General features: G+C 49.2%; 6 protein-coding genes across 6 annotated transcripts; all 6 read right to left on the bottom strand.

The window, feature by feature from the left end:
• Positions 1 to 418: 418 nt before the first annotated feature.
• Positions 419 to 3650, bottom strand: EI90DRAFT_3031305 (kinase-like domain-containing protein). Its single transcript, XM_039058303.1, has 10 exons — positions 3432 to 3650; positions 3269 to 3373; positions 3091 to 3207; positions 2822 to 3039; positions 2671 to 2772; positions 1554 to 2620; positions 1397 to 1501; positions 1194 to 1344; positions 886 to 1144; positions 419 to 833 (listed from the first exon to the last, which is right to left on the bottom strand). Exons 1-10 carry the CDS (start codon positions 3462 to 3464, stop codon positions 558 to 560), a joined length of 2433 nt encoding a protein of 810 aa, XP_038923520.1. The 5' UTR covers positions 3465 to 3650; the 3' UTR covers positions 419 to 557.
• A 1770-nt stretch (positions 3651 to 5420) lies between these two features.
• Positions 5421 to 6293, bottom strand: EI90DRAFT_826843 (uncharacterized protein). Its single transcript, XM_039068109.1, has 4 exons — positions 6278 to 6293; positions 5843 to 6223; positions 5606 to 5705; positions 5421 to 5554 (listed from the first exon to the last, which is right to left on the bottom strand). Exons 2-4 carry the CDS (start codon positions 6083 to 6085, stop codon positions 5502 to 5504), a joined length of 396 nt encoding a protein of 131 aa, XP_038923519.1. The 5' UTR covers positions 6086 to 6223; positions 6278 to 6293; the 3' UTR covers positions 5421 to 5501.
• Positions 6294 to 7340: 1047 nt separating this feature from the next.
• Positions 7341 to 9637, bottom strand: EI90DRAFT_3031297 (uncharacterized protein). Its single transcript, XM_039058302.1, is given in 10 exon segments — positions 7341 to 7986; positions 8024 to 8025; positions 8039 to 8182; positions 8265 to 8356; positions 8408 to 8422; positions 8484 to 8498; positions 8555 to 8968; positions 9030 to 9159; positions 9215 to 9284; positions 9335 to 9637. The coding sequence occupies 10 exon segments, from the start codon at positions 9406 to 9408 to the stop codon at positions 7803 to 7805; spliced, it is 1140 nt and encodes a 379-aa protein (XP_038923518.1). The 5' UTR covers positions 9409 to 9637; the 3' UTR covers positions 7341 to 7802.
• Positions 9638 to 12009: 2372 nt separating this feature from the next.
• Positions 12010 to 13503, bottom strand: EI90DRAFT_3285097 (uncharacterized protein; the record flags this gene model as incomplete). Its single annotated transcript, XM_039066951.1, has 6 exons — positions 12969 to 13503; positions 12848 to 12917; positions 12672 to 12795; positions 12233 to 12613; positions 12087 to 12179; positions 12010 to 12033 (listed from the first exon to the last, which is right to left on the bottom strand). Coding segments are annotated over exons 1-6 (753 nt in total), but the record flags the coding sequence as incomplete, so codon positions are not given.
• A 971-nt stretch (positions 13504 to 14474) lies between these two features.
• Positions 14475 to 16084, bottom strand: EI90DRAFT_826205 (uncharacterized protein). The gene is made up of 6 exons (XM_039068107.1): positions 15719 to 16084; positions 15598 to 15667; positions 15423 to 15546; positions 14969 to 15374; positions 14611 to 14847; positions 14475 to 14554 (listed from the first exon to the last, which is right to left on the bottom strand). The coding sequence occupies exons 1-5, from the start codon at positions 15895 to 15897 to the stop codon at positions 14829 to 14831; spliced, it is 798 nt and encodes a 265-aa protein (XP_038923516.1). The 5' UTR covers positions 15898 to 16084; the 3' UTR covers positions 14475 to 14554; positions 14611 to 14828.
• Positions 16085 to 21796: 5712 nt separating this feature from the next.
• Positions 21797 to 22207, bottom strand: EI90DRAFT_2903239 (uncharacterized protein; the record flags this gene model as incomplete). Its single annotated transcript, XM_039054131.1, has 1 exon — positions 21797 to 22207. A coding segment is annotated over one exon (411 nt), but the record flags the coding sequence as incomplete, so codon positions are not given.
• Positions 22208 to 27140: the final 4933 nt, after the last annotated feature.

Below are 27140 nucleotides of genomic sequence, written 5' to 3'. Positions count from 1 at the left end.
CTGTGGTGAATCTCTCTTATATTACCCCGCGGCCTCGTGTCGTGGCAGTGCGACTACCCTGCTTAATACACTATGAGGATCATCTATACTTACGTGGTAAGGAGTATCTGTATTGTGATGTCGGGTTTGGGATTCTCGGGGCTGGTGTCATCGGGGGGAGTGTCTTAATCATACATGATAATAAAAAGCTCATCTCCATCGGTGTTCGGAACGAGGTGGGGTTCAAGCTGGCATATGGTATACGGTGATCGATGCTCTCTTGGCTGCAGGAATGATATCCAAGCTGGCATATTGCCGCGATTGTCTTCGACTGGATGGCCGCGAGGCACCAACCCCCTGATTGAATCATTGGTATTACGTAACGATATGTCAGCACTGATATAGGAAGGTGTCATTTTCCCGCACCCTAATCAAGAGCTGTTGAATAAGGCCTATAATTGCAAAGTGTACAAGCAAATAATACATGTGTTTGGTTGCGTGCGATGAGGATGAATAGTGCAAGGAGTCTAGTGAATGCCATACGGGATATATAAAAACCGGGTCAGATTTCTCGAGCATCATGGAATAACGCTGTCCTCTGGCTTGATGCCTTTATCATCTTTAGCAGGAGCATGCGACAGGATGTGCTGAAGAACCTCGCGGCAGTAAGAGATTTTGCTGATGAGCTTACTGTGGATGCGGCGCTTATCATCTGTGATATCTTTGGCCGGAAATACGCATTGTTCCATGATGGACGAGAGGGAATATGCAGTAAGGGTGTTATGTTTGTCAATAAACTGGATATGGAGCCCGCCCAAGGAGAAAATAAGCTTCGTGTGGTCAAAGAAGTTAAACTGAATCTGAGATCAGCCATCGTAGATAATGTATTGGTGTGTGGCAACTCACTTGAAGGACGTCATGGCTAAGCTTGAAGACAATAACATGTTTCATGCGAAGATACCTGTGCACAAAGACTAGGTCAGACGTGCGGCTAACGTCTTCCCACGTATAGTTATGCTCCACGCAGAGCTTATCCAGCATATAGCGTTCAAAATGTTTCAGAAGATAGACTTTAGCCTTGAGTTCAGGCGGGTGCGTCTCAATATTAAAGTGTTTCTTGACGAACGCAACTCCGCCATGCCGGCTCGAAAGAAACTCGATGTGTCTGTTGGCATGATGAGCTTCAAACATCAGGAGTCAAGGGGAAAACGTACTGCTTGTCTGGAGCTAGAACCAGTGTAGTACTGTCATTAAAATGCACCCCAACGGTACCGTCTGTCAACGCATAGCCCATGCCGTATTTGTTGCAATAGTCAACCCAAGACTGGATGAATACCCTCGACCCATCGAGGTTTTCATTAAGGTCTATATATACTGGCATTGGACACGCCTTCAGGGAGAGCGAATTCTTACTGACCTGGTTCTCGAAATACCATTCCAATTTCCCTGGCGTTGAATGCCGTCGTCAAAGTTTGATGAACACTCTCAAAACCGTGAAGTTTAATGCCGCCGTTCAATGAAGCTTGTTTCGTCAACCAGGATTTTTCACCGTCAAGGGATCATCATGAACTTACTTGTGCTCGACTTCCCAATTTTCCGAATCTCGCGTATCGGCTTAATGCGTTGGGTCTCATCTTCGTCTAAACCCTTCCCAGGAGGTACTGCAGGCACAGGACGGGGTTCACGCTCACGCTCCTTTGCTATCCGTCTCTCCTCGCCGTTACCCGGTGCCATCTGAGAGACAATACGCGCTTTGTGCGATGCCAGATCATACTGCCTCCGGGCTTCATCCTGTTCTTCATGAAGAGTGGGAAGCGTCTTCAACGCATTGAGGGTTGGTGACCGCGTCTTCGACGGCTTACGGCTATGCTCAATTTTCTTCACCGGAACCTCTACGGGCTCTAGAGTCTCCGGGATGTCTGGTATCTTCGAAGACGGCATCGGCATGTTCGAGAATTTGCGCGTCATCTGAGAAACGGAAGGGCGGTTTTCGCTACTACTAGAGCGTTGTTGAGGGAGATCATGAAGGGTAGTGCGGGTCGAAGCTGCCAATAGTGACGATAATGGCCCTGGGATTGTACCGTTCCGTTGACTGGCGGACGAGCGCATTCGATTCTCAGTGGGTCGTAGCGGCGATTTAGATACCAACAGTGGTTCCCTCGCCGATTTAAGGAGTGCCGATATGGGACTGCCGGGCTGAACAGCTTTATTGAATTCACGTTCCTGCTTCTGCTGCTGCGCGATAGAAGCATCACCCGCTCGCGAATGCGCATCAACTTCAGGTGCCACGTCCACATTGAGCTCGGTCTCAATGTCCAACAACGTGTTGCGCCGCACCATAGCGTAATTGGCTTTACTCTGTGATCTTGACACAGTTGAAAAGGTTGGAGCATTCTTGTGGGCGGTGGTGGGGATAGATGAAGGGAATAAGCCTTTGGTGAAGAAAGGATGATCTGCAACTTGATGAAGTGTTGGTCGTGATTTCGGGTCGGGAGTAAGGATTTGGGTTATCAGATGTTCAGATTCTTTGCTGATCGGTTTCTCAGGTGGAAACTCATAGTTATTGTGCTTGATGCGATCATATATCGCTTTCACATCCCCACTGGTTTGGAATGGCGGCTTCCCTATGAGCAAGGTGTATCTATACCCTGATAATCAGACATGGTTCGTTCGACGAAGGGAAGGTCAAACATTATCACTCCAATGGACCATGTATCAACTTCAAAACTGTGCCCATTTGCGGTGTCAAATAGGACCTCTGGTGCGATATAATTGGGGGTGCCGCAGATTGTCCTACCGGGTATGAGATGAGCTGCCTCCAAGTAATATCATGAGAACGTACTTCTTCCTATCTCCGGGGGTTTCAATGAGAGCGGCTAAACCAAAGTCTCCAACCTTGACATTCATGTTGTAATCCAAAAAGAGATTCCCAAGTTTCAGATCCCGGTGTATGACTTGGTTTGTATGCATGTAATGGCAAGCACCAATCAACTGCAGAACAAAAAACCGTGCTTCGGGCTCCGTATACCGCCCTCTTCTACGCAGTAGATCGTTCATGCTCTATCGAGACACATTGAGCGAGAGATAAATTCTCTGAGGTCATCGACTGACCCCGTTGTGACACAATGCCAATGTCATGTACACGTGTTCTTCGTCCTCGAAACAGTCTTCAAATGCGACAATATTAGGATGCCGGAGGGCACGATGAAGCTTTATCTCTGCATACAGCTTTTTATGCCAAGGCCAGATTGGAGACTGCAGGCCATCGAAGCGGGTGCAATCCACTGACCTTTGTTTTGCTTTTCTTAGACTGCAGATTTGCTTTTGCGACTACCTTGATAGCATGCTCACGACCTTGGTTATCGATAACTTCATATACGCGTGCAAATCCTCCCTATTGAAGTAAATATAAGACCTCGGCCGAATCTCAGTGTCAAGGTACCACGAATCACCTCTCCCAAGAACCCTCTTCGCATAAATGACATATTTCGCGAGTTATCACGTATCACCTGAGGAGGACTTGGCAAGTGGGCCTTTTTCTTCTTCGGAGGGGGTGGAGATTTGGGTGGAAGAGGTGGTGCCGCCTGGCCTTGCGCCTGCTGGCGGTGTCGTGGTTCTGGCTCATGATGACGCAAATGATGAGGCGGCTGAGGTGGTTGAGCGTGTGTCGCCATTGCTTGTATGAAAGAGGGCAAGAAGGAGTGGAATAGGTCGCTGCGAGAATGTCCAAACACGAAAATGACAGACGATTTCGAACCTTGTTTGTGGTTGTTTACTGTTGTTTGTCAGGTCACCTGTTCCTGGGCCGGATGCGCATCTTGTCATCCTCCCAGATGCACGTTTTCACAGGGACTTCACTTGTGTCGTTCCCTTGGGCGTCACTACCTCCGATCAATAAGTCTGGTCATCACAAAGACCGAAGACTGCGGAAGATCTTGTCCAGTGCCTCGTCTGACCTGGGTTGCACCGACATTGACCACAAACACCAGGTTGTTGGACGCGAATGAAAACGCATGTGTAAATTACAAGTAAGCACAGTCCAGTGGTAGCTGAAAGGGACAGTGGGAAGAAAAGTATCAAATCACAAAAGGCGCTAAACGGCCATTTACGCCACCAAGGTGTTCCCCACTTACTAGTGCGCAAATTAGCTGTCAGAGATGAGATGAATTATCCACTGCGTAACACAAGTCTCATATCCGAGAAGAGGCAGGCGGATTATATCACTTGGGTCTGCTGAAGTAACAAAGTACGTGGGACGCTTACAAATACTCGAAGTCTATCTTAAGGGCTCAGTTGGTACTCGGCATGGCTCTGGATTGTTGTGCGCACAACAATAATCCCACCTTGCCTTCGAAACTCTTGCGTTCCCATTTGAGGGAAGCCCTGGAAATTCGGGGTCACCTTGTGACTCGTGGAATATGTTGGGTTTGGCGTGTTCGTCGCTGTGTAACTTGAAATGGCAGCAGAGCCCTTTAAACCCAACAAATCCAAGGGCAAAGGAGAGATGTCAGGACATATAACGAGTGGAGCATCGCGACCATCCCTCGACACGCCCTGAACCAAGCAATTCTCAGCAACCCAGAAAACAAGGCATGAGTATCGCTCACGCTTAGGGGTCACTGTGCTCCGCATCAATGGGATGATCATGAGGCTTTGAAGATGAACATTGCTCTTGCCCAGGACTTTGCTCACCAAGTGACGACTTTAGCATTTCATGATTCGCGACCGAATCTGAGCAAGAATTTAGGCCGGGGAACTATAGAGGAAATCATGGTGATACTTGGTGGGAAATTTTCCTGACGAGTAGGGATAGCACCACGTACTTGCGAATTGGGGGTTCCCGAGCCTGGACCTCGACCGGGATTACAAATGGCGCAACCATACCCGCCATAGCTGAGTTGGTAGTAAACTCATAATAAACAAAAGACCATATTGGACCTGTGTGTAGTGGAACACACTTCCTAGATACGTGCCTGAAAAGAAAGCGATGAAAGACAGAAGACGGGACAATCATAAACAAAAACGAAAAAAACTCACTTCTGTGCTCATGAAAAATCACAATCGTAATAAGTGTCCACAGAGTGGGGTTTCTAACTTTGCTGAAAATGGTAGCCGACGCGAGGGCCTCAACGTCTCCCTCCAACAACTGCTGAGCGCGGAACTGCCGTAATATTAGAGCCCAGTGACACGTTCGGATGAGATAATAACAGGAGGGCCCCAGTTGTGTCGCCGCAGTCCGGAACGCCCCCTCATCAAACGCTCGCGGTCATGGTTCTCGTCTTTTGCGATTCCTTTACATATCGGGACCAGACTGAGAGGTATTGGCGTCTTCGTGTTGATGTGGAATAGGATCTGTGCCATTGTGTTTAGCTTGTGAAGATGATTGTGATAATCACGTAGGGGTCTTACTCTGATTTGAGGTGATGTGAGGAGTCACGGAGATTGGACGTATTGGCGGTTTTCCCTAGTGGGAGAGTTGCTGCCTTCTCGATTTCTCTTTGACCTGGGGGCAGATTTACGTACTATAGATGGTAGGATATAAAGGTCTTCTGTCTTGATACGCAGAGATGCATTCCTGTATCAAAGCGTTAGCGTCCATGGACAGTCAATGACGTCTGCCACTGACGCCACCTTGCACAACTGCGCATACCCCTCTTTGATAGCGACGGCGAGATCGAGATGCAGCAGACATGTTCCGAGGGTTCTTCGGCCTCGTTACGGTGCTTCTTATATAGGCGTCGTGGAGGGGTGGGGAGGATGTGATTCGGAAACGGAAACGGAAACGGGAGGAATGATCAAAACCAAGGAATCCAGGCGTAGATCAATCCACCACTGATAAGAGCAATGACACGATCATGCGCACGCTTTTGCGAGTGCCCCTAGATGGTGATAAATGGACGTTTGCTTTCTGGTGCATGTGAGCCTTGCCAGGCGCCGTTAAGTGGGCACGTTCATAAGGTAAGCCATAGAGGCTGGGGTCCTGCCTAGACTCTAACCCAGTGAACGGTGCCGAGGTGCATATGCAATGGCACAACGGCGCAAGGAGAACAATTAACAGCAAAGCAGAATAGATTTGCCAGGAATTGGGAGATGCCATGTATGGCATGCCTAAGGAACATCTCCACAACACAACCCAAACACACCCAGACGGGGAAAACTCAGCCTGCCGCAATACAGAATCCACACCCCGAGCTTCTATTAGCGCTATATTGCATTCCAGCTCTCCGCAGCCCTACATATCCTTCTTTTTTAAAAAAAAAAACCAAAAAACCAAAAACAAAGCAGAACAAGAACTAACCAGCTTGAGTCCTTGTTCTGCCAGAAGAGTCATCTTCGACCCAAGAGTAATGAGTGTATCCTTTTTCGCGACCAGGTTCCCAAGTGCCACATATATATGGAAACATCCAGCGGCGCCACTGCTTCCATTCCCCAACGATTTAGCATAGCCCTTGAAAGCTCCACAGTTACTAACATGGTAACGGCGCGCGGTCGATGAAAGATGGATCGGCAATCTATACCCATTCAAAGGCTAGTTAAAACTCAAACGCGTAGTCTTCACGTTTCTTACGCTTGGGGCCGGCGGATGGGTGAGGATATATCCCGTAATTGACTCCAACGCTCACATCTCGTCAATGCTAAAATCTACTTTGACATCTTGACTCAGTTCCAGCCTCTGGATCCCAACCATGCGCTATACGGCCAAGTCTGACTGCAGGGTTGGTTGGTGGGGGGGGGGGACACCAAAGTACGGGCCGGCGGCATATGCCGTGCTATATGACTAGAAATGGAACTGCATGTTGCAGAGAGAACCAACTATTCGAAAATCGCCCCATTGAAACTAGACATTTACTTCTTATGGTTAACAGGCTCGCTTCGGACGCCTTCGATGATCCTGCGAAATTGGTACTTCGTCGCACGGTCGAATTTCCTTGCAAGACTCACTCCGGCTTGATCCAGTTGCGATTTTACAACAACACCCTGTTTTGTGTGATTCTGCCTTTTCCTTCTGGGTTTGGAACGACTTTTTTCTATCTCGTTCTTGGGTTTTGTCAAGGCTTCATTCGTTACTGCCCAAGAATATCCCCGATCACTCGTTCCGTTTGGGGTGCTGCTATACATCTACTAGCTTCGCTCGGTGTACCCGATTCTAGGATTCAGTCTTGGGCCGTTCCGTTCTTCTATCATGTCGCCGGACCGTACTCAAATTGTCGCCAGAGCCGTTATTCTGTGGCGTTGTCGCGTCGGGTGACGGTCCGGGCAGTGTCAGTTCTTTTCCGTATGGCCTTTCCCGCTCCGGCAACCACCCACCTGGTTCAAACCGCAAAAGACGAATATATCCCCATCCAGGGACATCCACCCATCTCATTCCATCATGCCTATATACGACTGGTCTGATCACGAGCATAGCAAATATAAAGTTGATACCGATGGAATAGGCTTTGGCGGGAGAGTACCTAGCCACGGTGGACATGTACCTAGTAACAGACGTGAGGAAGGGAATAAAAAAAAACCCAAGCTACTGGGGGAAGTGATAATCTAGGCAAGATGGGTCGCCGATAATTCAAAAAGTACGAACGTGCACATCGGGGAAGGAACAGCAAATGGTAACGCTTGTACATATATATATATAGAGAGAGAGGGGCTACCTGAAACCCCTAGACCAATCATGTTGAAGAATAACACGTTTGCTCCAAGGCCAAACGGCTCTAATCTAGCACAACGCTCGGTACGGATTGGTATATCCATACGTCAAAATGACTACTGTTAATGACTCCACACTGTGGTGTTCACCGTTGCTTGTCCCCGAGCGAGGGGATCTTGATTCATGAAAGGAGCGCGTCGAAATCCCCGAATGCGTTTGTAATGCCATTAGAGGGAGTGAATAAAGGGAGGCTCAATGGCGACAGGGAGTAGTTTGATGGGTCGAACCTTGGCATTTCCGAGGTCGAGCCAAGGTGTTCATCCGGACGTACAGCTGGAGGGTTATTGTGGTCATCGCCCCGGATCTTCCTAAGCCAAACTGTCAGCACCTCAAAGCCACAGAGCGAACCATCACTCACGGTTGGGCGTTCCGACAAACGTCGATGGGGTGGAGTGGCATGGGAGTGCGATCGGTGTCGTCGCAGTGGTTCTGGTCAGTGACTGGTAATTCCACTCTATCCTGGGTTGCCGTGAAACTCAGCCGGGAATCTGTGCTTGGGAACTGCCCACACACAAGAAAGAGAAAAAATCGGGGGTAGGTCATTGAACAATCACATTGAAATGAACTATCACAATTGACGTACCTGCGAGCGGAGGATGGACGAAAGCTTCTGAATCGTCGTGCCAGTGTCACCTTGGCCATCGGCGGAATCGGAGTGAGATAGGTGGTCTACCACTAAGATTCTACTTAAGTAAACACAATTAAAACTCGAAGAGTCCAACTCACTCCCGTAGGCCAACACTAGGTAAAGTGGAAAGCGAATATTAAAGGGTCAATTGGCGTGCGGATGCCTATGACACACTTTTCAAATAGGTACCTAGACGGTGACATCAAAACGATGGGCAGGCTGCGCAAGAGGGAAGAAATGCTTACTTCTAACGTCCCCTATCGTTTTAAAATGATCCAAAAGAATGATAATTGCCTTGAAGGTCCACACGGTCGGCTTTTTGATCTCGATAAACAATATTCCAAACGCAGTTGACATGAGCTCCTCTGCATCCTCCCCCAATAGCTGGTAAATACGAGGCTGTCGTAAAATGAGAGCCCAATGGGACAATCGAATGAGGTATGGATGGGAGGGTCCCAACCGTGCAGCCTCAATCAGATGATTCCGGAATGCTTTCGCATCAAATGCTCCATCGAAAAACACGACTGCCCATCCAATACTCTCGTCGAGCTCGGAGTCGTGCAATGCATCTTTTACAATGTCTCGAAGGATTGGGACTAGGGGAAGAGCGCTCGTATGGAGGCTGGTGCCCTTGCCGTGGCTTGGTGCAAGACCTGTCCCTGACATGTTGTGGCAGCCCATAAGCATAATTATGACGAACACGAAGCTGGGGGTTCTTACCTTTAGTTGAGGGCGTTCTAGGCGCGGGACGCGAGGCCGCATGGCTTGGCTTGGGCGTGCTCATTAACGAGGCGGCCACTCCAGTGCCGCTTTTGGAGTTCTTGGCTTGGCCCGCACCCCCAGTTACACACTGCAGATGGAATTATATCAGATTATTCTACCTTTGCATGCGAAAATTCTCAAACCTTTTTCCCCAGACGTTTACATTTATGGCACTTGCCCGTGCTTGGATCGCGGGGCGAGCACTTGGTCTTCCTGAATTAGAGTGTAAGCGTCGGTAGCCAATTGGAGAGGAAATTTCTGACCCTGTTCTGCACGCTGCGCATGCGCCTCGTTCATAAGGGCCGCGAGACCGAGAAGAACTTGCCACCGAAGACATGAGCGGGGGAACTTTCCGATGACCGACGACATCACGGCGAGCTGAGTATATATGTGAAATCCGGTTAAGCGAGAACGGGAATGGAAACGGAAGGAATCACGGAAATTGAGAGACGACGTGGGAACGATCCAGGCAGTGCAGCATTGATAGGCGCATACATAGGCGCATACATATTACAGGCCGAGGACCCTCATAACAAATGATTCAGAATAATAATAATAATAGCATCAGCACGTGTGTGCGCCTTTACCATTTACAGGTTTTTACGCGCATAAGTAAGCCGCATGCATGACCTGTTCGTCTAAAGCAGGTGAAAGACCTCGATATTCAATGTCCCCCACTTCGAGCAATAGAAGATGGCTCTTTGTGCAAAGAGCCGCGCGGATACCCGCTTTGCAGTGAAAAGGTGGTTTCATTTACAGGAAGAGCAGGTCAGGGGGTCCACATAGCCAAAGCGAGGGGCGCGCGAGTTTGATGTGTGTGAGCACGCAAAGTTCAATTTATATGATATACAAGGCCCGAGGTGGGGCAAATTTTCAAGCCCAAGTGCCCCGTACAGGCGCACCGTAGGGCCATAGTTTGTGCCTCGGAGTTAACGCTTCATTTGGCGTAAGTTGGGTTTACTGTTGGAGGGCAGCGCATATAGTGCCGGAAGGCCACCCCTTCCGGACGTTGCCGGCAGGTTTGGTCTGACCGAGTTTACTTGGTTAGACCATGTGACTTGTTCCCGCTTTCTTCCTTCTTTGGCTATTTCGGACTTATCCGCGAAAGCCACAAACTATATTCATTCATTTCCTTTTTCCCTCAGTTCTCGCGCATATAGTGAGACTGAGGTTAGTTGTTTTCCTTTCATTCCTTATATCTTATAACTCATTGTATATTACCTTATAGCTTTATCTTTAGAGCAAGCGGTTACTCCGTTATTTACTGGGGCGGGGAAGGGTCCCCTGTTGAGTCGGTGGCAGTGCACTTTCATGATTCGCCATTAATAGCCCACAATGCTGATTTGAGTTCATTCAACGTCTTATTGCTGCAAGAACCAAGAAGCCGATCGCCCGAGAGGATGTGGGCGTTACCATGCGCTAGTCGGCTCTGGAAGTTACATTATTGCGCCAGAAGAATGGGGTCGTATTTCAGAGCCTATCCGGTTAGAGAATCAAATGACCCCCTTCATGGCCCATCATGCTTCCGGACGCTTTCGGTCAACAAGTGGCAGAAAACACGACCTGAAATGTACTCAACGTAAAGCGCTGAAAATTTAATTAGCATGCATAACCATGAGCATAATTTCTTCCACAGAACGAAAATGTCATTCTCCAACAGCGGGTCGGAAGCCAATAATCTGCTCGCCGCGGCCACATTTCCGTATACGGTATAGGCAGCTGACGGCAATTCATTTCGCCGCTTCCCGACACTCAAACAACAGTCAACAAACAACCTGGGACAAGCGCGTATTGAGTCATTTATTCGCCATATTCTGGTCGTCTTCCAGAAGAGCTGGGCTGCATCCTACAAAATGCACTTGCTTAGTAACGGATACTCCCGAGGTCTAAGGTCGCATTGATCGTGCATGCTGGGTTGGCATGTTCATCGCTATGTAACGTGAAATGGCAATCATTCAAGTTGGAGGAACGACATTTGCCATTACTTGTACCGGCGCTTTTCTATCAAGAGTCTACCATCACCGCGCCGTCCAACCGCTCGTCTCCTGGCCCTTTCAACAGTGAAACCGCTCGTAATTAGGAGTCACGATGCTCCAGAGGAATGGGAATGGGATGATCATGGAGCTTAGGAGAAGACGAACATCGCTGTCGGTAATTACCTCATGCGTGGTGTCAATGTCACACACCCCACTATCTTGGACTTCGGCCAGAACGACAAAATGATAGCTAAGATGGTGGACGTACAGCAAACGGATAAACTTATTGAACCCGCGTGTAACCGGATACACCTCCCAGATAGGTGCCTGAAAGGATAATAAAGAGAGAGAAGAAAGGACAATTAAACTTGTTTCAACTATCATTTACGCTGAGGAAATGCAGATGAAGAATCATCGTCCCAATGTGTGTACACAGAGTGGGTCTCCTAGCTTCGTTGAGCCGCCTCGACGTGATTGACTCTTCTTCTTCTTCTTCCAGTAACCATTGAATCCTGAGGTCTAGCCGCAAGAACGCCTGGCTTCTTTATAAATGGCTAATTCATCCGGGCCCTTTCTTCAAGGTTCTTGCATATTAGTACCCTGGATGTTTGCGTCGGCATAGTAACTCGCAGGGTACGTCGCGTTCGTTGTCACGAGAGGGGCGAGGTCGTTTGAATATAGCATATTCACTGGCAGGGGCGATAAATCAGAGCACATAGCTTGTGAAGTGTCGCCCCCAAACCCTCTGAGACAAGCAACCCTCAGCAATCCGGAAGATAAGTTGAAATATCGCTCACATTTGGGAGCCAGCTGGGTAACCTGAAAGATGAAGAGAAGAACTAGTGTTGCCAGTGGGAGGCTAAGAACGTATTAGAGTCCATCGTGAGGTGATTGTTTTGGGCATATGTCCCCTACCTGCGGGAAACCAAAGCTTCGAGCCTCGCGATCCCCGCTTTCATTAGCGGATACGGTGGGGGCCACTGACACTACCAACACCATGAACTCCCTAAGCGAACATAATAGGACACAAAGAACGTACTGATGGCTGGAAAATCCAAGAAGGTAATGAACGATCGGTAAAGAAGAGATATTGACCTAGCGAATAATGGCGACACACCTCCCACAAGGCCACCTAGAGGAAGACCATTAGAGGCAGAAGAAAGATAAGAAAAAAGAACCACTTGCTTCTATTGTCTCCTACTGTGCTAAGGTGGTCCCAGAGTATCACACGCGCGTGATAAGCCCACGCTGCGTTGGATTGGAAGTCTTTGAACAAGGCCAACCAAACGAACAATGAGAGCTCTCCGGCCACTTCCACACTCAGATCCCCCTGAATGAGAAATCCCTTCAGAATTAGTGACCAGTGGAGTACCCTCACGGAGGGGTAGTCGACCTCGACCATCGCCGCAGCCCAAAATGCGTCTTCATTAAAACTCCGACCAAGTTCCCTGACCACCCATTCGAGGCCCCGGTCAAGGGCCTGGTCGTGCTCCTCGTCCGTTACTGCCATTCCAAAGTCCGGAATTTTTCTGAGGGCGTCCGGAATGCGGCGGGGTGGAGCAAGATCTGTGCCATTGTGTACAAGTTATGAGGATTATGGCGCGCACGAGGGTGGGTGTCTTACTTTGATTCGAGGGTTCCCCCGAGATGGTTCCATAGGGGCTGGCCGTGTACGCTAGGGAGGGAGATTCCTCAACGGGAGTGCTGCCACTTTCTCCACTTTCTCCGCCTTGAAATTGATCTTCACACTGTAGATAGTAGGATTAGAGTCTCCTACCGTAACACGCACGGAATCCGAACCTCGTACCCCAGACGCTCGCAGTGTTGACACTTTCCTGTGAGCTTCGAACGATCCGAACATTTAGTCCTCCTGTGCTGGGGTATCAGTGTTCATGCCCAATTCATGATGTATGCTACTAACTGTCTTTTGCACCTCATGCAAGCTTTTCCATGCCCAACGCGGTCCCTGGGCTTACTGGCCATGAGAGTGAGTAGGGATGAGGGTCTCTAGCCAACCCAACCCTATTACGTCGCCAGAAATATAAGCCTCGTGAACTCCGCCGGAGATGGAGGAAGGAGCGGAATCGGAATCGAAAAGCATGGACAGGCCGGTGGAATGATGAAAATCCAAAGATCACTGGCACAGTCATATTGCAGGGTCAAGGCAGAGCGGAATCCGACCCAGAAGTGAATTGTGGCAATTGGGCGAAGCTTTCCTGTGAGGATAATGTCGCCGTGCCAGTGTGCAACTAGGGATGCACATCAAGACTACACGGTCCTTCCCAGCTGGGCGAACACACAGCGGTGCAAAGACAGTAACACCACAAGGAAAAGTAGGGAAGGATACCACAGATAGCGGTGAGCGTGTTGGTCTTAACGAGCGTGGAATATCACTCGCTCACGAAGGCAGATGCAGTACAAAGCCTGTATGGTATACGTCCACAGGCCATTCAAGGCTGAAATGTTTTATCAATAAACTCAATTGTCAATTCAGAAGATCATGTGTACATAACGGGGCTGTATCACAAGCACGTCAAAAAATCGAACATTCGGTGCAATCAAGTCTCCGATGGAATAGATTCCGAGTGGGAATGTTACGGAACCTGAGCACCCAAAACTGTTCCGGGTTCACCGTCGGTGTTTTATTTTTCGTAATGACCAAACAAGAAGCGGAATGCCATCGGGAGCAGCTAGGGGTTCTTACTCTTATCATCGAGATGCAATGCAAAGGCACATGAAAACTGGACGCATGCACCTGGAGATGGAGTTTCCCCAGGAGGAGCATTGGTTTTTGTCTTAGTTCGCGGACGGGTTTATACGCTATCAATGATATGTGGCGTACCAAAGTCTTCTTCCTTGATATGCATGATGCGCACAGAAATTTTGTCCAAAGCTGCGCACGCCTTTCGCGCTTCGAGTTGCCTGTAAATTTAGAACGAGTTAGCCCAAGACATTTGCGTCCTAGGCAAGACTCTAGCCTTTGACTTCGTAACCATGGTTGATTGTCACTGTTACGTACCATGCATGCGCCTCTTTTGATTCGAACCGTGGAGTCAGAGTCGGTAAAGGATGAAACGGAAATGACAAGGATGACCAAATGATAGCGATAAAGAGCCAAAAATCATTCATTCAGGTCCCAAAAACGTCAATGTACTCATAGCGGAGTTGGCCGAATCTATTGCTGTTCATTACCAAATCTCAGCAGCAATAAAAATGCCAGATCACGGGCAAGTCTAAAAAGGTTGGCATTTAAACTTGCCGATTTTGGTCGCTTAGATTAGATCGACAATTTTTGCTGTGTGCTGATCCCGACGGAAGACCCTACGCCTCACAAGTAGCCAATCAGCGCCCGGTGAGTGGAGAGCTGTACGGGTATAGGCAGATGCTAATCCCGACGAAAGTCCCCATACCAAATCTACAAACTGCACTCCAGGTTTTTCAACCAGCTTCCCATCCTACATGTTTGTCATGTGGAAAACCAAGGACGAGATGTCCCCTCCAAACTCTCTGAGACGAGCAACTTTCAGCAACTCAAAAGGTATTAGGCTATAAATATTGCTCACCTTTCGGAGTCAAGGTGCTCTGTGGGATGACTAGGAAGACGAGCGGAAGACAGGGGGGCTAAAGAACGTATTAGAGTTGAGAATATGCTATCAGAATCGCCTACCTCGGGCCCCGCTATTCTGGCCTTCAATTGAGATGTGATTCGCTCCACTGGCCGCCACCAACACCACTAACATCAATGAAACCTTAAATGAACATAACAGAACACAATGGTAACTTACTCCACTCCTCCAAACCTAATACAGAGGATAAATAGTAAAGAAAAGGTCATACTGTGAGTAGTGGGCACACCTTCTACAACATGGCCTAGGAGAAGGCCGTCAGAAATAGAAGACAGACAGAAGAAAAAAAAAACACTTGCTTCTAATATCCCCCGTCTCGCGAAGATGCTTGAGGAGAATTGAAATCGCGTCGAGAGTCCAACGGGTGCCGAATCTCAAGTCGTCGAACCAGGCCCGCAGAACATCCGACACAAACATTTCAGCTTCTTCCTTGCTCAGCATCCGGTCTGAACAGAACTGCCTTAAAAGTAGGGCCCAATGGCATGCCCGGACAGGGTAATGACGGTCCGCATGTGTCACTGCAGAGCAGTCCATCCGGAATGCTCGCGCATCGAATCCCCCAAAATTCGCGGCTGCCCATTCAATGCCCCGGTCAAGCGCGCTGTCGTGGACCTCGCGTATTGTCATTCTTCCACGACTTGAGACCAGCTTGAGAAGGTTCAAAAATGGATTGGTGCCTTGACGTGGAGGCGGGGGAAGAGCTGTGCGGCTTATAAGGATTGTGACGGGCACGAGGTCGGGGGTCTCACATTGATTCGCCGGTACCACCGAGTTGCGTTCCGACGTCCCATGGCTGGACGTATGCGCTGGAGACGAAGCTTCCACAGCGAGGGCATTGGTGCTTTGTGGATTTTTTGAAGGCGAACGCGTACACTATGAATGGTGGCATCAAAATCTCCTTCCGTAGCACGCAGAGATCCGAACCTCCTTCCTCAAGCGCGCACACCTTTCGCACTTGCCCGTGATATCCTGGTGTGGTGAACATTTGTGCTTGCTGTATTAAAGCATTAGTGCCCATGGAGAATTAATATCAACTGTCACCCACCCTTTTTTGCACGTCGAACATGCCCAACGATTCGGACCGCGGGGTGTGGTGAGCATGGTTTCTTTGGCTCTCCCCCATTGTTGTGCCAGTAACATATACCCATAAAACCCGGCGGAGATGGGGGACGGAGCGGAATCGGAATCGGAAAGCGACAATAGAAACGGGGGGGTGGGATGCATCAAATCAGGAGATCCAGATGGCAGACTGGAAAGTCAGGGCAGCACGGTATCCCATACACGTAACAATACAATGCAGTAGCCCAGGTCTGAGTTACAGCAAGCTTTTCTGTGTATATAAATTACCCTATGCAACTACTCGTGCAGGCGGAAGAAGGTGCATGGTCCCCGCAATCCGAAAGAAGAACGATGGGCATGACTTGACCATATAATTCCCCTTGTTTCTGGTAACATATGATTCAGCAAACTGCATCATGGTCGCGTACAATAGCGCTAAAACAGTGACACCACAAGCAAAGCAGGGTTCAATTTACCACGGATAACAGGGAGCGTATCGATCTTGATGCCGCAGAACAAAATGTGGTATGCGCGAATATGCCGATGCCATTATCAAGTAGGTTTGGTAATATCGTAATGACCCATTGCTGTCGTGACATCGACAGTGTCGATTTGAGTAGCGTGTGTGCATGACGCGGATAACAGGACGACATGCAGCACGCTGGGGGAACTGGACATTCTTGCACAGATACAATCAGTCTCCGGCGGGAATGAAGTTGATCATGGCGATAGGTGTGGGAATGCTGTCACAAGATCACAGTTGTTTGCGAATTTGGCCAGTTTTATGTTTCCGACAAGAAGATCAGGAATTGAGCTATCGTGCCTTCAGCCAGAAACCTTAGAGGCTAAAAGCGCTTTAAATCTTGTAACTTTCTAGCATAACATCTGGTATGACTGTACTCGATGCTGGAATTCCGCTGTGAAGACCATGTTCAGGCCTAAGGATGGATACCAGCCCCTGTTTGCAACAGTTCGGGCGGGGGCCTCAACTTGTAAACCGGCCCCCACCCCATAAACGAGGGACGACCCCATTGAAGTGCCAGCAACGTGGGCCTAATCCACCCCAGATAGAGGGAGCGGAATCGGGATCGGAATCGGAATACGGTTTTCCTGCAGACTCGTAGGCAATACTTTGTATTGAGAGCAAAACGTGATTTTCCATTTGTAAATGTCGCACGAAGTTACGGATCAACTTCGGCAATTCGGACAAGACCGACTGTCTGCGGAATTTCATTTCGACGCGTTATGAGGCTCTCGACGTACGCGCTTCAACAACCCATTTAAACGCTCCCTCCCTTCATTCCAACGTCCGGAGGGAAGCAAATTGTTGCAATCCTGACTGACTCATCTCCAATCATTGCCATCCATGTTCCCAATGAACGCACTTTCCTTTCACGGTTAACAACAAGTAAAAGCGACCGAGTCCATTCGAGTCCAAGAGCGATGATAACGACAATATCCAAACCACAGAAACTCCGATTCTAGTCACCTCTGTCTCAAAAAATGAACTCACACGCTACCGCGTCAACTTGGCAGCTCTCATGGAAGATAGGCTTATTTCACTTGATGGGTTACTGAATTGAGTGAAAAGGGCCTAAATTGTATTGATTGTAAATTGATGGCATCTCAGAGACGCTACTGTTGACCGACAACTATTTATTTTTATATATGTAACATATACACATTACCCCGACAACTCCCCCCGACGACACAACTCCCGAGGATCCCACTCACCCGAAGACACCACCCAGACACCCATACCATGTAAGGATGATCCCCTCATGTACACACGCTGTAACGAGTTGGGATGGCCGCACTGCCACGTTGACACGAGGCCGCGGGGTAACAAAATAGAGTACAACAACAACAACAACGCTACTGTTAGAAGTTCAACCGCTACTTAGGACGCTTACAGTGGCTTTCGGCTACTATGAGTCTAAGGCGGTGTGGCCAGAAGTATTCCTTTCTTTCGTTCACGATCCTGTGCCCTATGTGCTTGGACTCGAACGTCCAAACATAAATATTGCGCACCGTTCATTTCTAATGAATGCCCTTTGATGTCAACGACAGAGTGGACATGAACCGGGTGGTGAATACGGTAGTGGAGGTACTGTGTCATCATCTTCGTCCCTCGTGGTACATTGGCAACGCACCGACCTCTATTCCGAGTATGGGTGTCCTACTTTCAGTGCGAGGCAACCTGATCGCTCGCATCGTGATCGACGGCATCGTGATGCCATCCACGCTATCTAATCACCGATCACCCTCCAGTGAATGTGATCTTCGGCATCCCATCGCAGGTATCCTTTTGAATGGTATCACAGTCCCGAACGCTGTCACCTAGTCACATTTGCGTGGCATCCACGAGCGACGATGACTGGGTACGAGTCTGGGCAGCATGATGAAAATCAAGAGATCACAATCAGACTGCGGAGTCAGGGCAGCACGGCATTTACAGTACAATCGGGTTGCGCGAAACCCGACCTGGCAGGAGTGAACTGTGGTGACTTTCCTGTGCAGATAAATTTTTCTTGTGCAACTAGGCCTGCATACACCTAAAGAGTGCACAGCCCGCAACGATCCTAACTTTACAGACAACTTACAGAAATATTACGAGGTCAGAGGCCGGAATCCTGCCTGGTATTGGTCAGGAGAAGAGAGTTGACACGGGATTTGGGCGAGTTTTCGAGATAAATTATTTAGACGTTGAGGGCGTTCCGAATGTCTCAAAGGGTGGTGCCTGCTCTGCGTTCATATGGGACCGTTCCCTTAGGTGGATTGGCCGTACTGTAGGTCTCGAGAGATGTCTAGGAGCATATTCATCAGCAACTGCCGCACGACAAGGATCGATAATCGCGCCTGTGAGCAGAGTAATTGTGCCAGTAGCACTTCCCTCTCGAGGTAAAGTTCCCAATGACATCCATTCTCCCACCGAAAATCCCCCTTTGTGCCAGACCACCTTCGGAACTGAACGTACGTGCGTAATTCCGCTACGGAGGAATTAGCTCAATCTCGTTCGCTCTAGCGCGTTTGTCCTTTAGCCAAGAATTATCATGTAGGCTGCTCAGCATGACGGACAGGAGACCATGCCGCGACGCAGCCGCCCAGATAATAGGATTAGCACCAACGGAGAGGCTCTTGGTTCGGTTTGCTCCTAGGGTATTTTTTCTCTTGGTGCTTTACAAGCCAAAAAGTAAACATATGTAGCTGAAGCAGAGAATCGAACTCGCGCTACCTGAGGTGGAAGCACAGTAAAACTTGCAATATGACCATTAAGCCATTTGAACATCGCCGCCGGAACCAAAATTCCCTCTCTTATAAGTTCTAACGTCAGAAATGTGTACTGCTTCCCCACACAGCTGCCCTAGCCCCCCTTACACTCCCCTCTGCGTGAGCCCAAACTTCGCCACTAACCCGAACGAGCAACAACACCACGTGAACCAGGAGTAACTTCCAATTCAGTCCCCCTTGTCGCACTTTTCCTTGGTGAACCGGTTTCGCTATAAGCGTAACACGCGGACACTAGACAATTTGACTCATGTCAACGATAATGGGGGCTTTCATCTGGCCCTGGAGCAGAAATCGAGTCCCATCATGGCTGGACCGAGGACGGTGGAAAATCCTCCTATCAGACACGATGCGATCACCATACCAGGATCCTACGCTATCAACGCTTTCTGCGGCGACAAAAACCGGGCAATACTCCAGGAGGACAGCGAGTCGAGGTCTTCCATTAGACCAGACTTCCAGCCAGAGTTTATGTGAGAAGACGAGTAGCGGAGTTCCTCCCATGCAAAACGAGTAGTTACTAAAGGGTTCAAACATGTCTCCGTCGGTTGGCAAGGGTGTGGAAAGATCGTAAAAAGGGCGGCGAATCCACGACTCATCGGATTCCTGCCCTGTGTCTGCCCTGGAATGATCCTCATAGGCAGTATTCCCTGAAAAGGGAAGAGTGGGTCGACTGGGTTGGGTGAGTACAGGAGCAGGGACGAGATATGGGCAAGTGGGGGGAACACCGGAGTTTATAACCCAAAAGTTGGGTTCCACGATCCGATATTGCGCAATGAACTCACCGGATTCGGTCGACCAAGTGAAAGCACTGTGGCCATCGAAAGCGCCAATATATCGTCCTCCTGGAGAAAATCCAAGCATGTGACGTTGAGGGATGGCCAGACCAAAATAAGGTTGAGTGGAAGGAGTAAAAGGGTCGGAAAGAGGAGAGGCAAGGGGCTGAATGGGCGAGTTCCCCAAAATGGAAATGAGCGTCATGTTATGATACCAAGGGTTCCGGGGATTCTGTGGAACTCGTGCGATATATAATCCATCATCTGATACTGCAGTTACAGCAGGATAGGCACTAGCAGAGAGTGTACCAAGGTTGACAGGGGGAATGCCATGGCTGAGTATGGTGACATTCCCCTCAGCGTCTTCGGTAGTGAGCCGGGGGCTGACATGGATAAATTCAATCCAGACTGGAGGATTAGACAGATCGCGCTGAAATCGAGTGATCATACGCTGATGATCGATATCGACAACTTCGATGGTGCCACTGCCAAACCCGAGCGCAACATAGCGACCATCAGGAGAGAGTGCTGCGCATGTCACAATGCCGTTACGAACATCAGGTTCGTGAAATTCAGCTTTGTAGTTGACTTCTTCATTGCCCATGCTGTCAAACCTCTTCGGCAAGGCAAATTGCTTTACCTCCATGAGCTTTTGGGCATTGAGTGAAGCCTTGCTCAATGGAATCAGATGGCTTGAAATATCGCTGGAAATGCTGAAGACCCGGACAGGATCGGAGAGGTGGCCATATAGTTTGTAGAGAGGTGATGAAGGCGGGATGAAAAGGAGGAAAGATCTGTATAAATGCCATGGACCGTCATATGCGATGTGCAATCGATCTATCCTTTCGCCTTCTTCCATAAGTTTGATCGAATCGTGATGCTGTCAAAGGTGACATTGTATCATTGAGATGAAAATCAACATGAACATTTAGGCTCACATTGAACTGACAAAATTCTTCAGGAACTTTGAAGTACCCCGGTAGTAGGTGTAGGAGCGTAAGCAGGTTATTCCGAAGAAGGGAATGAAACTGGTTCTGCAATTCATTGTCATTGGACTCGTGCGAGAAGAGCTGTGCAGGGTCCAAGTGATCGAGTATGTAGTTAATCGCATATTTGAGATGGTTGGGAAGCCCCTCTCTCCTGCTCATGAAATCCTTCCATTTCCCTCTCTCCCCGAGAGGAGGGCTGGTAGGTATCCTAAACACATCACGCTCGCAACTGTCATTGAAAACTCGAAGCAGCGGTAGTCCAAGGAAATAGCCTTTCGTGTCGTTGACAAAAAATACTTGGTCATTTTCATTGCCAATTGGATCCCCTGTGATGAATTCTTTTGCAGTGGCATGATAGAATTTAAAGCCTTCCGTGTCTTGTAGGGAAGGATCGATAATTGAGCCAATTGGCTCCAATATTGCATGGATCTCATCCTCGGTAATCCCAAACAGCTGCGACATGGAATACACACTCAGTGGCCTGTGTGCCACGATGATCGTGCCAACCACCAGGCGATATTTCTTCGCTATGTGTGGACGAACTCCGGACGAGCCGAGGGTGTAGGCACGTCGCAGTATGCGCAAGTACTCAGAGTTGACATCAAGCGGGGCATCGCCGAGATTGCAGAAGTACTCGAACTCAGATTTGAGGGTTGCACCACGACGAGTTCGAAAGCAGACATCGCGAATCCGGATTGAGGCAATAACAGGCAACTCGCGGCAAGCTGAAGCAAAATTGTCTAGGTCCTCCTTCGATGGTTTCCACAACGATGCATCGATGCGATCCCGAAGGCCATCCTCCACCATGCGTTGAACTATGCGGAACATCTCATTCTTCGCAGCCATATCGAGATCTTCACATGGTACAACAAGACCATGACGCCGAGCTCCATCCCAAGCCGACACGACTGATGATTCGGGGCGACAGCTCACCAACACAGCGAATGTGGTCGGTAGCTCATCAAGGACAAGTACTAGTTCCATCAGGTTCTCGAGTGTTTCCAAATCCCCACACTCGTCTAAACCATCTAAAATGATGACAAGACGATCTTTTCCCGAGGGTAGTACTGCAAGCAGGTTGCGCATGGGCTCAATAAGGAGAGTCTTCATTTGGTCCCCAAGAGGGAGATGGTGGACTAATTCTAAGTCTTGCTGCCGGAGGTGCCTGACAAGCGATGTTTTAAAGTCCTCATCAAAACGTGCAAGTTGACGTGCAAGGGTAGAAGGAAACCGTTCGATGGAGTCAAGGCCGGTTCCTGGCCTGTTTTTATCCCAAAAGAAGGACGCTGCAAGAGTACCCTGCCTCTCAAGGGTGGACGCAACACTCATGGATATCGCAGTCTTACCGGTCCCTGGCGAACCCCGTAACCAGACAAAACGGTTCCCAGCTTCTTTCAGGTGCTCGAGTAAAGATTCTTGCATCTTGACTCGCGTGCTTGGAAGGCAGGCCGACTTGCTTTTCACGTAAGTGTGCTCGGCAGGGGCCCGTTGGAGTCTCGAGAGCTCCGCTGAAACTATCTTTAGCGGGGAAGTCCAAACGTATGTACATTGGGACGCACATTGTACCGACGACTGAATCGTCTGCAGCAGAGTCAAAGTCGTCGCCTCCGTCTGCCAAGTTAGTACTAAGTCAGCCACATCCAATACTCGAAAGAAAAAAAAAAAACAGACCGAGAACGAAACAATAGCCTTATTGATGCACGTCTTTACTTCGTTTATGTTCTGGGCTATCTTTGTGGCCGATACCACCCTCACTAGGCGCTTCTGACCCTTGAGGAACTCGATATATTTTATCTGGTTTTCTAGAGCGCTTCCAAGGGTTCTAAGATCAGATGAGGGATCAAGGGAGGGGCACACAACGTACGAGTGGAATTCTTTGAATAGAGAAATTACTTCAGGAGGAATCTGGCCTGTAGAGAGCTGGAAAGGCCGCAAGATGGTAGTGTAAGCGTTCCGGATCTCGTCATTAAGGCCCTTTAGATTCTCGTTGTTGCTGTCGATGGTCTGTTCGGGTGAAAGAAACATGAGCAACTCCGATTACCGGCCACCGAACCGAACCAGAACGTTGCACAGACCTCGTAGCTTTGGAGCAACATCAGAAGGAGATCTGGAATCTGGCTGACAAATGGGATAGGGGAGAGCTTGAGAGCAGAGGATGCGGTTTGGAGCAAAGTCTTGGTGATGCCGATGACCGTGTTCATTCTGCCACCAGGTGGGGCGGCGGACGACGGTGATGAAGGCTCCAATGAAGGATGTACGCCGACGTGCATATCCGCATTCTTTAGCTGCGTACGGAGGATTCGATTCAGGCCATAAATGTTGGGTGTTTGGGGCGCTGAATGAGGATTAAGGATACTTCCTGGAGGGGAGAGGCGAGATAACGATGGCTCCGAGCTGCCAGGGAATAAGTAACTGGGTGTGCCAGGTACAGAATCTGCCAGATTGAATGTGCTCAATAGGCTGGGATTTGGACTACGGTGAACCCTGGGACTTATACGCCCTGGAAGCTTCCATCGTTTCAAATCCTCGGATCTGCTGTAGGATCGCAAAGTAGAAGGAGCCCTGGGAGGCTCAATATGGGGATCTCCAAATCCATCATGCTGATCATAGCCAGTGGTCTGGGATCTGGGGGCTCTGGTGTGACCAATCTGTTGAAGTGAGGAAGTCGAGGGTTGTGACGAATGCAGATTACCAAAGGACGGAGCAACCGTGGGATTTTGAGCTGAGGTTGAGGCCTTTCTTTTGCGAGCCATAGCACCTGGTGTAGATGGCAGTCAATACGAAGGGAAGAAACCTACTCAGCTGCATCACTTGACATACAAATCAAAAAAAGGAATTCATAAGCGCCTACGTAGGAAGCTTAATTGCTCCAATATTTGAGATAACAAAGGCACATTATTCTGGAATAACACCTTGCCCCTTACATAAAACAGCCAACCGAATGGGCCACGACACACTCGGTTTACATAAATTGTTAGGCCACGGTCTTCTCCGCTCGATGTTACCGGAGGTTCAAGTTGCATCTTCTTGTGAAGCAACGTTCATGCTCTAGGAAACCTAGGTCTTGAGCTAAAGGGAGATTGACGGCTACATGCATAGTCAACGCGAAAGAGTCCTCTCATGATTTTGGAGATATATTAGCTGCGACAAAGTTATAGACACGAAGCAAATGAACATGCTGCGAACACCCATACATCAGGCAATGGAGATCCACCAGCTACATCCTACAACGAATCTGAATCAAGTGCCATCTTGTGTCGAAAAGGTACCATGAGTGAGACGTGCGGACATTGACATAACACTTGCCATGCTCCCAAAATTGAAAGCTCCATACAATTAGCGCAACGAATCCAGGTCAAAACGACGATACCGTTTGACGTGACGTTAAGTCATCGGCCTACGCTGTAACTGCTCACGTCGTTGGGAGTGTTGCCTTTCTTGGTATCTTGCCTACCCTAGCAGCAGACGCGAGGCAGTTATTATTTACAGTTCACGTACTACTGAACTGAGCTGACTGCATATGTCATAGTGGATCCTAGGATGTTCAAAGCGAGAGGATGAGGGTGTATGTTGCAACTTGCCACAAAAGCGCGGATGACGGATCGGAAGTCCGATTCCGGACGTTACAGGATCATACTATGTACATAGAGGGTCCACGGAGTATCCCGGGGCCATTAACACCCTGTCGTGCGCGCGGGTGCCAGGGCAAAATTGAACTGGCCCAACGCTCCTGTTTGGGCTGGCGCACCAGTGATCCGCCTCACCAAGTATAAAAGCCCACGTTGAACTTGGTCATATTGTTACATGAGCCGACCAAGTAAATATAAAGCGCAAATAAAGCGAAAGGACCGTTCTGAGCCCAGCTTTTCAGGGTCCGTCCAGGCTTAAGATTAGTCATCCATGCGCGGGGAGACCGTAGAGGCCTCAGAAAATTGTCACCTCGATCTACTGCCCACGGTGCTACGACAGTGCAGCTACCAAATTCGAAACACGCGAACGGTGCATTTCAGCGTCAAGAATGAGGAAGCTAATTCGATTGAATTGTTCAACTGGAACATTTCGGCGTTTGGCGCTGAGGCCAAGGCGTCATCCTAGGCCTGGCAGTGGTGGCCGAGCCGTACACGCAGCTCACCTGGGGCTGGTTCCCTCTCGCCAAGCCCTTCAGACTATTCCTAACAACACAAGCGGGATGAACCTCAGCCAGAAGTGTCTCGGCCTGTTCGGTGTCTGTCTTTCTCATGCGAACATTTCCTGCGTGGGCTCAATTGGCCCGCATCTGATCTCTCAGTATGTCCTTCGTTCACTGCCCCATGGAAACCTCAACTGTCCTCTCCCTTCTCCCGTCGTCTATTACCTCACTTGACCCACTTTCGGGAACCTCTTCAGCTGGAGCCCTTCCTGAGCTGGTCAGACTGTCACGAACCTATTGGTATTAAGGCGTGGGACCGTCCATCACCTAGCAGTGTTTGTAGTGTTATCGCTCAGCCTCGTTGTGCACCCAGTTACAAAGAATTCTTGTATCATAGCTACCGCTTGCTAGCTTCCCTACACCTTGGATTCGCGATGCTTTCCCGTTTTAGCCCCAAGTACTCCGACCGAATGGCGCTTCCTCACACGTGTCTTGAGCTCAGTGTCCCCACTGTTCCCTTCAATAATAGTCGTGATGTGTGCGTAGTACCATCCCCCTTCCCATCCAGGAGATGGTGCCGATGCTTATGTCGATAGACACGGCCCCTAACATTGAGCATGCTTTCCGAGGGGAGAAATCGTGTCTTGATGATGGGGGACGTTCCGAAATCAACTCTGAATGCCACCTACTATGTGCTTATATAGGATGACCGCCTCAAATAGAATGGCTGTGTCACAGGTCTTGAGGGTGCCATCGGGGTGCCTATTCACAGTTCAACCGCCGATGGCAATCCTCCAGATCGTGGTTTCATAACACCCTTCTGAACGATCCGTTCTTTAATCGGGTTTCAACAGGTTTTCCCCTTGATAGCGCTCCCCTCTCAGACTAAGCACCCCAGGACACCATGGCCCGAATTGCTTTAGTGGAGCAAGCCGGCTGTTGCTGAAATTGGGGACCTCCCTAGTAAAAGTCCAAGAATGCAAGGCCCATTCGGTGGCCCCTGGCTTCGTCGTTGCCATACGTTTGTAAGTTGACACATGAACAGACTGATAGAATAATTTCCTCGTCCGCTGACACTCGGGGCTGGTCTCAGTCATATGCAATACCGAGGTTCACTGGCAGGCCAGAATTCAATGCTTTGGGTACCTTTTCCATACTGTCTAGCGTTCCACCCTCCTGCCGGAAACTTGCATCGGCACTTGGGATCCGTAGATACGATCCAGACAGTGGGAAAGGGTACTGATAACATATCCTTTGGGACTGGATTACGAGTGAAATATATGTCATCGGGGGTGTGGATGTCAAGATCGATAGGTGTCCAACATGGACGGATGATCCACCAATGACTGGGATTGATAAGGGATTACGGTGTTTCTGGGAATCAGGGAAGCAAGAGAAGAGTACTAAACGTGTTGTTGAAAGGGTTGGCAGCGTGAGCAACGTAGGGAAGGACGAAGTTTGGACCCGACACGCATTTGAATTCTAAGCGCCTACTTCAGTCTGCACAGTTGGGACCCTCCCATCCATACTTCATCCGGTTGTTCCATTGGTTTCTCATTTTACGACGGCCTCGTGTTCACCAGCTATTGGGGGAGGATGCAGAGGAGCTCATGTCGAGTGCATTTGAAATGTTGTTTATCGAAATCAAAAAGCCGACCGACTGAGATCCGCATATTTAATGCGTTTTGTGCTTCATGAAATCTTGGTTGTCATGCAGTGTGGGTTGAGTCAGATCCTTGACTACTGTACAGGGAGGGAATGCAAACACCACAACAGAAATAAAAGACATAAGTCATTGCGGGCAACAGCTTTGGCTAGCTGTGCCACTGGTATCCGCCCAACCACCGAGCAGCTGAGCTCGTGGCGGATTAAAGAGAGGCCTCTACCCAGCGTCAGAGCGAGACCAATAAAACACACAAGACGCATTTCCCCATAATCAACCAACATCGCACAGCGCAGTGCGAAGTATGGATCAGTTTGGCATGTACATACACTCATGCATCAAGCAATAGCTTCTGATTCCATCCTTGGATGAGCCTCGTTTGTCATTCAACGATGCCGTCCCCGTTTACGGTATTGTCGAAAAATAATGTATCGAGATCGGTGGTAGCGTATTCAAAGGAAGAGAGCAAGTAGTCCGATAACAACAGCACTTGATCGATATTTCTTTGGCCCGAGGTTAGGTCTTGTGCTTTATCGGAGCATGCAGCTAGCGGGCTATTGCGG

Source organism: Cantharellus anzutake (genome assembly GCF_015039405.1).
Source record: "Cantharellus anzutake strain C23 chromosome Unknown EI90scaffold_2, whole genome shotgun sequence".
In the NCBI taxonomy this organism is placed as follows: Eukaryota; Fungi; Basidiomycota; class Agaricomycetes; order Cantharellales; family Hydnaceae; genus Cantharellus; species Cantharellus anzutake.
This window is presented reverse-complemented; position numbering and strand designations above follow the sequence as displayed.